This window comes from Scomber japonicus, chromosome 2 (assembly GCF_027409825.1).
Source record: "Scomber japonicus isolate fScoJap1 chromosome 2, fScoJap1.pri, whole genome shotgun sequence".
In the NCBI taxonomy this organism is placed as follows: Eukaryota; Metazoa; Chordata; class Actinopteri; order Scombriformes; family Scombridae; genus Scomber; species Scomber japonicus.
Genome location: NC_070579.1, coordinates 35,032,392 through 35,043,765, shown reverse-complemented (window position 1 = coordinate 35,043,765; position 11,374 = coordinate 35,032,392). Strand labels below are relative to the sequence as shown.

The following is an 11,374-nucleotide window of genomic DNA, read 5'->3' as shown; positions in this document are numbered from 1 at the left end:
AAACTTAAATAGTAAGTAAAAATAAGCTAGGGGGGAATGGAAATGTATAGTCCAGGAAACTATACGTCACCGGCCCTGATTTTAAAAGGAACTGAGAATTGGTGCAGAGCTGCAGATTTCTGTGAGTTGGTTCTATATATGTGCAGCATAGAAACTGAATGCTGCTTCTGTGCTTTAAAAGCAAGTTTATGCTGGTCTGAAGACATACAATCTGTCACTCTGGACTAAAAAAAATTATTATTAACTGATCTTCTCCAAAAAAGGGGAATCCTATTGACATGTTTACTTGTATTTATTTTTCTATGGTCTTGATCAGGAAAATCTCATTTTAGTTCAAGGGCCACACACAACCCAATGTGGGCTGGACCATTGTATAATAACCTACAAATAATATATCAAACATATTATCACTTTTCAATAACAATTACAAAACAGAAGAACTGCCTGCGATGTCTTAAGAAAAAATATTACAGTTTCAACAATATAATGTCTGTTTTGGTTTGGGTTTTTTTCAGATTATTTTGCACAGAAACTGCTGATTGACAATATTTTGTACAAGGTTCAATATATGAATGGTTTAAATATGACCACAATATTTATTCATTGTAGCTTTTGTAGTAGTAAATGTAATAATTCACTGTGCTAGAACTAAACAGTGATAACATGACCTCTCAGGCTGGGCTTAAAGCTCTACTCTGAATAACCCTGCACAGGTTTTATTTCCTTTTTTTTCTGTCGGCCAGCATTAAAATCAACGCTGACCGCTCTGCTGCCACCACGTGACTCCTTCAGGAAGCGTCTATCCAAGCAGCAGCTCGTCCAGTTGATTGACGGTTGTCACGTCCATATCACCGCTTCTCCGCTGTTTTGATTGACGTCAACGCGGCGTTTCTCTAAATCACGTCACAGTTGCGTCATGTTGCGTGGAGGACTTTTACGTTAGTAGCGTTTAATGTCAGCTGTTATTGTGGAAATATGAGTACACTGGTGACCAAATTAGACCACAAGTGGATCAGTTTAACCTTCAGGCAACCTTGGATAAACGCTATGGTAGCTCTCAAGGTAACTGTAACCTTTTATTATCACACTGACTCTGTTGTGTAACTAGCAAACTCATATGTCGGGGTTTTCTCCTCTGCCGACCGGCGTCGTTTCATTTAAACTGTGTGACAGTATTTTTCCAGGCACTAAACGTAACTATAATGTACACCTACGTACAATTTTGAGGCATTTAATACACTTAAATCGAATACTCGACCCACACAACCAGCTAACAGTAGTTTATGGAGCAGCAGTGTGTACAGAGTATACAGTGCCACCTACTGGATAATATTATAAAACCTTTGCACAGCTGTTTCCAATCACAGCCTGATTAAACCTTTCCTCAAGACCGTCTTGGTTTGACCGCGTCACCCATGTTAGTTTTATTACAGTTGGGAACAATTAGCCTGCAGTTTTGACAGGGCCTATTTTTTTTAGTACAGCAGACATTTTGACTCGTCAAAGAAGGAAAAATACAGGTTTTTACTAATGATATTAACAATGGCTCTACTCTATTGAAGTGTAGGTTAAGCCATCATAGTGAGTCCTGAAACTGGAGAAGCTAAACGGAATTCAGCCATCGTTTTGATTGATTATTTACACCTGTGCTTTTTCAGTTGTGATGCGTTTAAGTATCTGCTGGGAAAAAGCTGTTTTCCTGTGAGTTAGGCCAACAGCACATCTCCAACCCATAAAAACAGGTCTGATGAGAGACAGTAGTTGGCACCAACACTGCTTAAATGCACCTGCACAGCCACACAGGTGTTTCACTTATTATTACAATTTAGATTAAAGCTTAGGTTAATGTAGGATTGAGCATTATTCATAAAAAGTGCAACTTAATATTTACTTTAATCAAGTTAAGAAGGCAGTACTACATAAACATTTGAGAACTGGTATTTACATTTAAATTAACTAAGTACCACTGTCCACAGGTGCATCTATCCACACTTCCATCAGAGCCTGTCATCCCCTCTAAGAAGCCTTTCAAAGTGGAGCTGGTAGGTGGGAAACGTTACTCGTGGTGCACCTGTGGACACAGCAAGAAACAGGTAAAAAAAAAAACACCTGTGACCTTATCTTTTATTGGTTCTTCTATTTAAAGTACACAAAGGTACATACTGTACATTCTCTGATCACATCCTATTCTTTCAGCCTTTTTGCGATGGAGCACACAAGACCAAAGCACAGGGCCTGTCCCCGTTACGCTTTGTCCCTGAGAAAGACACCACAGTTTGGTTGTGTGGTTGCAAGTACACAAACAACCCGCCTTACTGCGATGGCACGCACAAGCAAGACTTCATAGTGTCTGCCCCACTACATGAACACACCGACTCCTAAACAAGGATTGTTGCACTGAGATGAGAGACGAACAGACAAACCTCAGCCGTGATATGGGAGAACAAAGTTGCCCTCTGGTTGTAGAGGCAGAGTATAAATATTGGTCTCATGCGTTTGTAGATCATGAAACACACACATGATGGACCATGAAGTGTTTATATCCAGTGTTGACAGTATTTCAAAACTGTTTGACAGAGGACTGTGGTGATACAAAGCCCTTAACTTCAGTCCTCTGCTTTCTGTCTTTTATATGACAGAGATTGTGTTACATAAACATTAGGGGTGGGTGATCTGATATACTGTAAGATGACAGAAATGAGTCCACCAGTAGAGATTTTGCTTCACCATTATACTGTAGTATCTGTCTCTTTTTAATAAACGGTTGTAATGTCATCCTGTATGCAGCCAAAAAGTCTTTGGTAGTGCAGAATACAGTTCACTCTATAAATGAGCAAACTGGCAGGATCACAGACTCTCCACTGGATATAAACCCCAGAAATGATTAATTATTGGTGAGCTTTTGTTTGCACAATTTTCTAATCAGGTACACAATCAAATGCTACTGTTTGTAATGGATGAACCACTGCTGACTTATAAACTCTCTGATTTAAAAGTTGAATATTTCTTTTCATGTTAATGTGGATTTCAGTGTTGATCTATAGTATTTATATCTGGTTGCTGAATATCAATAACTGTTACTGTACTATCTGCCATTGGACTTGTACAGTGAGATGTTTTTATTGAAGCTGTGAACCTGAATTTGTACTGTCACTCTGTCACTTAGTATTTCTAATAAAAAGCAGCATTTACAGATCACATATTTGTGTGTGTCTACTGATGAAAAGGTTGGAAATCCCTAAAATAAGGCATGTACGATGTTGGAAACAAGCACAAGACTTCTTAACAATGCAGCACTTAAAGGATGACTACACTCAAAAACCTTTCTCCATGTCTTCACACAGCAGCTCTGTAACAGGAGCACTAGATAATGTTGCACACTGACTGAAGGCTCAATCAGTTCCCAAAAACTCATTAAGAGATAGCTGGTGTAAGAGGCTGAATAATGACTGCAGGGATCTTGGTGAGTGGTTTTGGACCTTTAGACACTCAACTGTATGTGATCACACAAACCCTAAAAAAAAAAAAAAAAAAAAAAAGGGACATGGCAGAACATGGTTTTCTGATTCAGATGGGCTGCTTGTTACACGATGAGTCCTTTCTTTTATATTTACCAAATGATGCTTTTCAATGTCAGCACTACTTTTGTTTAACATTTACACAATCTGATAGAGATTAAGGAGATTCTGCCTGTTTAGTGTGTGTTGTCCAAACAGAGCAGAGAGCAGCTGAATTACTGATCATATCAAATCAGATATATGATGGTAATGGGCAAAGTCACTTTTCTCTAATCATTTCTGTTCAGTTTATCACTTAAAAGCTCTGAGACAATAAAACATTGTATCTGGTCTGTTTGAAGATGATACCATGATGACAGAGTGACATTGGCACTTTGCAAGGTGGCTCCCTGAAGAAAGCTGTTATTGAATAATGTAGCCTTAATTATGTAACAGAACTGCCTGATTCTGTTTAAATGATCTAAATGTTGAGTAGTTTGTTTCTTTTATCATCAATGTTTGCTGCAACACAACAGTATACTTCACAATCTTCCACAAATCATGAAACAGGACACTCAGCTCAGAAAAACCTAGCAAGTAAACATTTTATTTACCTAAAACATGCACATATGGCTGATTTAAAAAAAAAAAAAAAAAGTATCATCGTTGAACAGAAACAAAAGGAATGTTGAAATATTTTTTTTATGGAACTACAACATAAATGGCCAAATATTCAAATCCCTTTTGAGTTCTTCCGACTGCCATGAGAGAAGGTACGTGGTCTGCTGACAAACATCTGCTTGTGAGCTTGGTAGTGCTTGGAAATTTATTTAGGAAATGTTTCTCTCTTCTCCGGTTTGGGAAAAAAAAATACTTGACGGTTTGCATTGTGTGATCTGACCTTACAGAAAGAAAGTGCATCAACAGTTTTATGTAATGTACGGTTGTCACCTGATGAGCGGCGTTGCTTATACTGGACACTTATACAGCAGTTACTAAAATGACCGTCCAAAGGGCAAAAAAAAAAATCAGCTTTTTTTCTACTTTTTTTTCTTTCTTTTTTTTACATCCAACTTCCGCAGTGATTCGCACTGCAACGCTTTTCAGCATTTTGTCGTTTTATGGAAGCCAAATCAAAAAAAATAAAGTTGATAGGACTATGAAATGAAACAGACCCACTGCATATACAATACAAAACGATTACAATATCTTGTATAAAAGATAAGTTTATACATATGTATGCACACATGCTCACATTTGATACATACTGTACAGTCTGTATGTGTGCACTGTTTCTAGTCTAACACACATAAACGCACACACGCACACGCACACACACACACACATACGTACAAGTGTCTATTTGGCTGCACTTTTCAGTCTTTTCCTGCTGAAATAATGATAACAGTAATTTGCCTCACGTCCGTCCAGAAGGAAGGAGGCTCGAGTTCGTCTTTTTTTTTTTCCTCTTTTTGCTCTGTAGAAAGAAAAGGGAGCAATTCAAACACTGTCCTCCCTGCGGTCCTCCCCTGTGAGAGCGTATTAGGTCGTAGGGGGCAAAGCGCTTTTATCTCCGCCCCTCGCTTCCTCTTTGCTGGCCCCTGGGCTCGTACCGTTGACAGTCACCTTCCGAGCGTTGGCGCCCTGTTTGGAGGCGTGAGTGTGTCGCTGAGTGTTGTTGGGCACGGTGGTACCGTTGGAGCTTTGGATGGCTGGGGGGAGGTTGTGGGACACGGGGCTGGACTGCGTGGAGGCTCGGGGCGGCTGGGCTGCGGCGGGACTGTGGACTTTGTCGCTCTGGGAGTCGCTCTCTGACGTCGGACTGGTGTTGACACCGTCGGAGTGGCCCTGGGCGGCGGACTGGGACGCCCTCCTGCGCTTCCGGGTGGGTTTGACCAGATACTGCAGGGGGATGGGTCCGGTCTGCATAGAGGTATACACACACACACACTTTTAGCACTGAGCCTCTAAAATACATCAGTGTGTAGGCAAATGTATACATGAGGGAAACTATTCTTATTGTCAACAAATCCCATGAATAGACCGGAACAGAACATCAACAAACTGATGCTACTATCAACTAGCCTATTATCCACTAAGCTAAAATTTGATACATGCTATTCCTCTGTAGCATAGCGCTCCAATTTCTGTCCAAAACCCCTTCAACGGGCCACACTGGTGCCTTGGACGACATGTTCCTTCATGTCCACAAACATGGGCACCGTAGTTTATTTTTAAATCAATCCCACATCCACCATCCTGCTGCTAGAAATACCAGAGCAACAAACGTGTATCATTCCACCGCTGAAAATAGTCCCCACCAAAAGCATGATATACTCCTGTTTGAGTAATGCTTGTTTAAGAACTACAATGCCCAGCTGTTTCAGGAAACTACCAGGACTTTTTTTAAAGAGTCAACCACTTGTTTTAAAGGTTTACATCTTCAGAGAGAGCTTACAGGCTTTGAGGTAAAGAGGAAGGCTGATATTAGCAGGAAGTGTTATAACATAAATCCTAGTTGAATCATCACACACCTGTTTTAGCCCAGTGATCCTGATTGTTTACATTTAACAATGGGGTTGCCAATTTTTCAAACATGTTTCCAAGTTTTTTTCGGCAGTCTCCTACCTAACCCAGGCAGTCTCCTACCTAACCCAGGCAGTCTCCTACCTAACCCAGGCAGTTTAATCCAGTACAGGACACAGATCAACTTGTAGAGACTAGAAACAAGAAATCTAATCCTCTATACAGAATTTAGCTTGAGCTTTATTTGTATTTAAACTTTAACTAACTGTGTTTTTGGCATGTGATAGTGTAGATTGGAGTAGGAACAAGCCATGATGTGAAATTCAAACCGACAAGACAATCAAACATTGAACTCGGTGGAAACTGAGAATTATGGGAATATGACCATTTCTTGTACAACAGCAAAAAAGATCAAGATCAGTGTATTGCAGTTTCTCAAAAATACTTCAGTGTACCAAACAAGGAAGAACAAGTTTTCTAACAACTCCATCAACCAATAGTCCATTCACATGTTCACAGAGTGGAGATACACGAACAGCTCCCATTGGCTGCCTCCTACGTAATCAATCTAAACACATAGCAGTCAAATCAAGTATGTCTTACTTGTATTTGTACATGAACGTTCTGAAATGATTACACATGAGAAGCAGCTCGTCTTATTGTTAAATGATTAAATTACCACATTGCTAAGCATAACACAGCTTCATTATTGATTCCTCTCTGGTTTCTATATGTTTGATCATCTTACCCAGACAGCTGTGATTTACATCTATAATCAGTATTTTCTTATTTCAAGCCAACATGAACTCCATCACACAGTTCATGTAAAGAAAGCATGCAGGCAAAAAAATAAAAAAGGAAGGTATGAAAGCTGTCACTCACTCGTCTCCACTCGTAGAAGTAAGCAATATCCATTAGTGTGTAGTAGTCCTTCAGGGGCTCGTCCCCGTACAACACCTCCACCTGGAACACACAGTCACAACATTTAATATATGAGAGCAGATTTCACCTTGGGATTTGGATATCGCAATATGTCATAACTGTTGTCTTTTCCTGGTTTTAAAAGGTAGCATTACAGTAAAATGATGTCATTTTCAGAACTTACCAAACTGTTCTAGCTGTTCTATTACCTGCCTTTACACACTTTGTCCTTATATCCACATTTCTGATGATTATTTATCAAAAATCTCATTGTGTAGATATTTTGTACATATTGTTTTGTGATAGTGATATCAAGGTATTTGGTGAAAAAATATTGTGAAATTTGATTTTATCTGTATATCACAAAGCCCAACTCAAACAGGTTTTCTGCCTTTCAGTAACACACTATTCCATTTACAGTTTCACCAGCATGTTTTAACTGAAGCAGCAAATATTTAATCATGTGTGAAATCGAGCTGCAATGATTAGTCGACTAATTGATTGGTCGCTCAATACAAAATTAATCAGCAACTATTTTGATAGCTGATCAAAACTTTTTGAGTCCTTCTTTGAAGAAAAAAAGGTATAAATTCTGTAAACTTTCTGTTTTCTTTAGTCTTCTATGATGTAAACTAAATATATTTGGGTTGTGGACTGTCGATCAAGACAATTTGAGGACATCATGCTGGGTTTTCAGAGTTTTTCACCACTTTCTAACATTTCATAGACCAAGCAACTAATAGATTAATCACGAAAATAACAGACAGATAATCAATAATCAATAAATCAATAATAAAAAAGCTGTTGTAGCCTCTCAAATATGAGGTTATAAAGCTTTTCTGTATCATACATTACAGGAAACTAAATATCTTGAAGACGTCACCATGGTCACTAAGCAACAATCACAGGTATTTTTCACTATTTCTTGACATTTACTAGACATAAAGATTATCTGATAATGAAACTAATCATAGGTGCAGCCCTAATAATACAACTTCACTGTGATGTCATCATTTTTAAAAGACACAAATTGGCAACTTTAATCAAAGGCCAATCAAAGCAGCCCAGTGGTCAGACCTCAAATCACTTCTCTTATCAATGCACTGTTGGATTTAGAGTAACGACCAGTTTCCGACCTGTAAATACTTTTCTCGCCAACATCGGAGTTGTAATTACCGACGGGAAAGCTATTCCCGAATGTTTCGATTTATCTGATTTGGCTGTGAATGATAAGTTAGTGCCAGAAAAAGCAAACAAATACAGATGTAACTGAACACTAACTGAGCAGATAAGGTGCTTTAATGACCATGTAGAGCATCGTCCAACCGTGTTCACCAATTGTATGCAAATCTTTCCCATCGCCACCTTCTTACTCTAAATGCCACATAATCAGAATCAGTGTGTGTGTATATGTGTGTGTGTGATTACCCTGTAGTTGCTGGGTATATCCATCTTGCTCCTGAGGAACTTTGCTAAGTGCATGACGGACATGGCTGCCGGGCACTGCAGGAAGCGTTTACCGTTGGACTGAGAACAAAGGAGAGGAGCAGCGGGGTAGATACAAATCCAGCGTGAGGACCAGGAAACCACATTAAACAGGTAAATCAACTGTGAAGGGCTGCAGCTACTGCTTCACCCCTCTGTTATTTCTACACTGTAATCAGGACTTTACCTTGTCTCCATCCAGCTCTGCACGCTGCCTCTCATTGTTTCTGCAGGAAAAATGTCAAATGCAAAGCAAGGGTTGGTTAAAAACAACACACAGAACATACAGAGTAGTATATTCAGAAACACACACAGGATGATCAGTTGCCACATATTACTTTCACTACTCATTTATGATGAAACTTGACTCATGCACGCAGTATTTCTTTTGCTTTTTTCCAACGGCCAGACAATGATGATTCACCTCAAAAGCTACTTTCCACACCAAACGTTAAGATTTTTCGCTCCCGCCATTTGAAAATAACAAAAAGGGGCGACTCACTTGTTCCTCTCGTAGAACTGTATGGACAGACTGATGATTTCGTCCTCTGCTATGTTAAACGTCTCCACGACTTCTCCCGGTTCCAGAACGCGGTTCTCTGCGTAGAAGTCCCGCCTCCGCTTCATCTCATCTGATTGGCGGCAGACGAAGGGGGAAAAAATGATATAAGCGTCCTCTGACACAGACATGCTTTGGAAAATAGGAAAATAAGACAAAAGCAGTAGAAGGGAAGGTGGATCTTACCTTTGAATAACCCTGGAACAAGCTTATAAACTATATCTTGTAGAGTTTTGTCCGCTCTAGGAAAACATTACATAAAATGAAGTTATTAAGTACAACACTCATTGCAAAGGCATTTAAAAAAAACCTGATCAAGAGCATTCTCGCTCACCTGATGCTGAGCTGTGGACATGTCTTATGAACCTGGACGTCACATCGAGGACAGAACTTATTTGTCTCCAGAAAGGCAACGATGCATGTTTTACAAACTGAGCAGAGACACACGAGAAAACATCAGTAATAGTGTTAATGTGTAGTTAATGGACTCAGAGTCATTATTATTAGTGGAATCTAACATAACTCAATACTAGCTTTCATATCTTTTTACTCAAAATTCAAGTATAATGCAATCAGTCCATCACCAGCCTCCACTGTTTATACAATGTGTCAATCAACACAATGTCAACAACAATGTAGCATTAGAACTTTGTGCATTGCAGGATTAATCAACCAATCGATAAGCCTCTCTGTTATAAAATGCACATTAAAGGAGGAGTCACAGTACATCCTCTCCTGCTTAAAATCACAGCATTAGCAAGAGCTTCATGAAAACACAGTGCATGCATGGAAGAGAAGACTCACAGGAGTGCAGGCACTCTACGATGGTGGTAGCATCAACTAAGTAACCAGCGCACAGTGGGCATGTGAGGTGTGGATTCAGATCTGTGATTTTAATCCGGTTTGGCTGCATTTTATCCATCTGGACAGATCTGCAAAGGAAAAACAAACAACATGAGCAGTCCTATTCCACAGCAATGCACAGCAGCATGTATATTAAACGTGAATAATGCTCAGTGAGACTATTAGTTCTCTCACATATGGTGAATGAGTGCAGCCTCAGAGCTCCATCAGACAATGTCTGCAGCTCGTCCTTGGGACAGCAGGTTGTGAAACCACAACAAAGAACTGATGGCCAACAAATACGAGTGTAATGACATGTTGGAACGAGAAATAAGGCAGAAAGCAGGAGCCGTGCAGCTGAATGCAGGGCTATGTGCTGGTACACAGCAGCCGACTATTCAATAGCCCCTGTGTGGCCTCATCTTGTGCATCAGCTCTGCTCCTCCACCAGCGGACCAACAAAGAGCGTTTCCATTTCTCCGGAGCTCCGACCGAGAGCCACGACCAAACACATCCAGTGAAAACAGCAACACTGAGGGGGGTGCAGAGCCACACAAACTCACACTGGTACACAAAGCAGCCATCTTAAATTCACTGACAGGGCTGTATCAGGAGGCGAACAAGAGAGAGACTGAAAATGTGACACCGTGCACTTTGTGTTGCGCCTCAGCAAACAGCGGAGCGTCGCGCCCGATAAACAGCGATCGGTTCCTACCTGATTACACATCAAAGTTTCCCTCTCCTCCCAAACACGATCCAGGTAAATTATTTGGACTTGGACAGAATTTGCAGCAGCGCCAGAAAATGGCTTTTTTCAGCACCGTCAGAGGACAGCCCATTTTGGATCACGTGATATTATTTTGTCGCCTGGTTCACGGGGCATACAGGGTATCCACTGTCTGTGCAGGCCCCTGCTCAACACTCTGCGCACCCACACACACCACGCACGGGCCCGGACAACACTTTACTTTTCATTCCACGTTTGTTTCATTAATTGGTGTGGATAAATCTGGAAGGATGCGACAGGATTAACCACGCCCTCTATTGCTCTCAATCTCAGTGAATGATTGTGTCTGCAGAGAGGCCCTGCAGGCCTCATGGCCCGGGGCCCCAGTTCTGTTTCAAGTACCTGGAGACTGGCCAGCCTCGTTCCGATTCCATTTAATCTATTATTCGATTAAACTAAATTAAATAAACACGATATTTAAATTAGATATCTACAAAATAATCAGATTTAAAAAATAATAAACCATGTATAATAATGATATCTAGTTTACTTAAGTAAATCTGATAAACGTCATGAACAGATGTACAGGCAAATATTATAGCTGCCAGAAATAAAAGCTTAGATTGTTTTCAGTGTAGTCTACAGGTAAGATATGAGCTAAAATGTAATAATTAAAACAATTCAGTGAAGGAAAAACATTTTTTAAATTATGTTTTAAGTCAGTGTTTAACCATGTATAGATCCCTTTCACATATGTACAAATGCAAATGAAAATACTATTCCTAAAAAACAATAAAATAGCTTGGGAACAATTTC

General features: G+C 40.0%; 2 protein-coding genes across 3 annotated transcripts; one reads left to right on the top strand and one right to left on the bottom strand.

Annotated features, from left to right (window-relative positions):
* Nucleotides 1–929: 929 nt before the first annotated feature.
* On the top strand, nt 930–3,315 carry LOC128368767 (CDGSH iron-sulfur domain-containing protein 3, mitochondrial-like). The gene is made up of 3 exons (XM_053329648.1): nt 930–1,062; nt 1,977–2,093; nt 2,197–3,315. Exons 1-3 carry the CDS (start codon nt 976–978, stop codon nt 2,380–2,382), a joined length of 390 nt encoding a protein of 129 aa, XP_053185623.1. The 5' UTR covers nt 930–975; the 3' UTR covers nt 2,383–3,315.
* Nucleotides 3,316–4,134: 819 nt separating this feature from the next.
* Nucleotides 4,135–10,801, bottom strand: LOC128368707 (polycomb group RING finger protein 2-like). 2 transcript variants are annotated; one of them, XM_053329566.1, is made up of 9 exons: nt 10,027–10,801; nt 9,793–9,920; nt 9,323–9,419; nt 9,175–9,230; nt 8,932–9,061; nt 8,617–8,656; nt 8,373–8,471; nt 6,906–6,986; nt 4,135–5,420 (listed from the first exon to the last, which is right to left on the bottom strand). In XM_053329566.1, the coding sequence occupies exons 2-9, from the start codon at nt 9,908–9,910 to the stop codon at nt 5,040–5,042; spliced, it is 1,002 nt and encodes a 333-aa protein (XP_053185541.1). In that variant the 5' UTR covers nt 9,911–9,920; nt 10,027–10,801; the 3' UTR covers nt 4,135–5,039. The 2 variants fall into 2 exon arrangements, with proteins under 2 accessions (XP_053185541.1, XP_053185549.1); XM_053329574.1 differs by having other exon boundaries at nt 10,547–10,800.
* Nucleotides 10,802–11,374: the final 573 nt, after the last annotated feature.

What these genes read in the sequence shown, in the direction of transcription:
- LOC128368767 (XM_053329648.1), top strand. Translation starts at nt 976, where the DNA reads ATGAGTACACTGGTGACCAAATTAGACCACAAGTGGATCAGTTTAACC. An exon ending in ACGCTATGGTAGCTCTCAAG is followed by an intron (nt 1,063 to 1,976) that starts GTAACTGTAACC and finishes CACTGTCCACAG; the next exon opens with GTGCATCTATCCACACTTCC. An exon ending in GTGGACACAGCAAGAAACAG is followed by an intron (nt 2,094 to 2,196) that starts GTAAAAAAAAAA and finishes CTATTCTTTCAG; the next exon opens with CCTTTTTGCGATGGAGCACA.
- LOC128368707 (XM_053329566.1), bottom strand. Translation starts at nt 9,910, where the DNA reads ATGGATAAAATGCAGCCAAACCGGATTAAAATCACAGATCTGAATCCA. An exon ending in CGTAGAGTGCCTGCACTCCT is followed by an intron (nt 9,420 to 9,792) that starts GTGAGTCTTCTC and finishes GTCTCTGCTCAG; the next exon opens with TTTGTAAAACATGCATCGTT. An exon ending in TGTTCCAGGGTTATTCAAAG is followed by an intron (nt 9,062 to 9,174) that starts GTAAGATCCACC and finishes GCCGCCAATCAG; the next exon opens with ATGAGATGAAGCGGAGGCGG.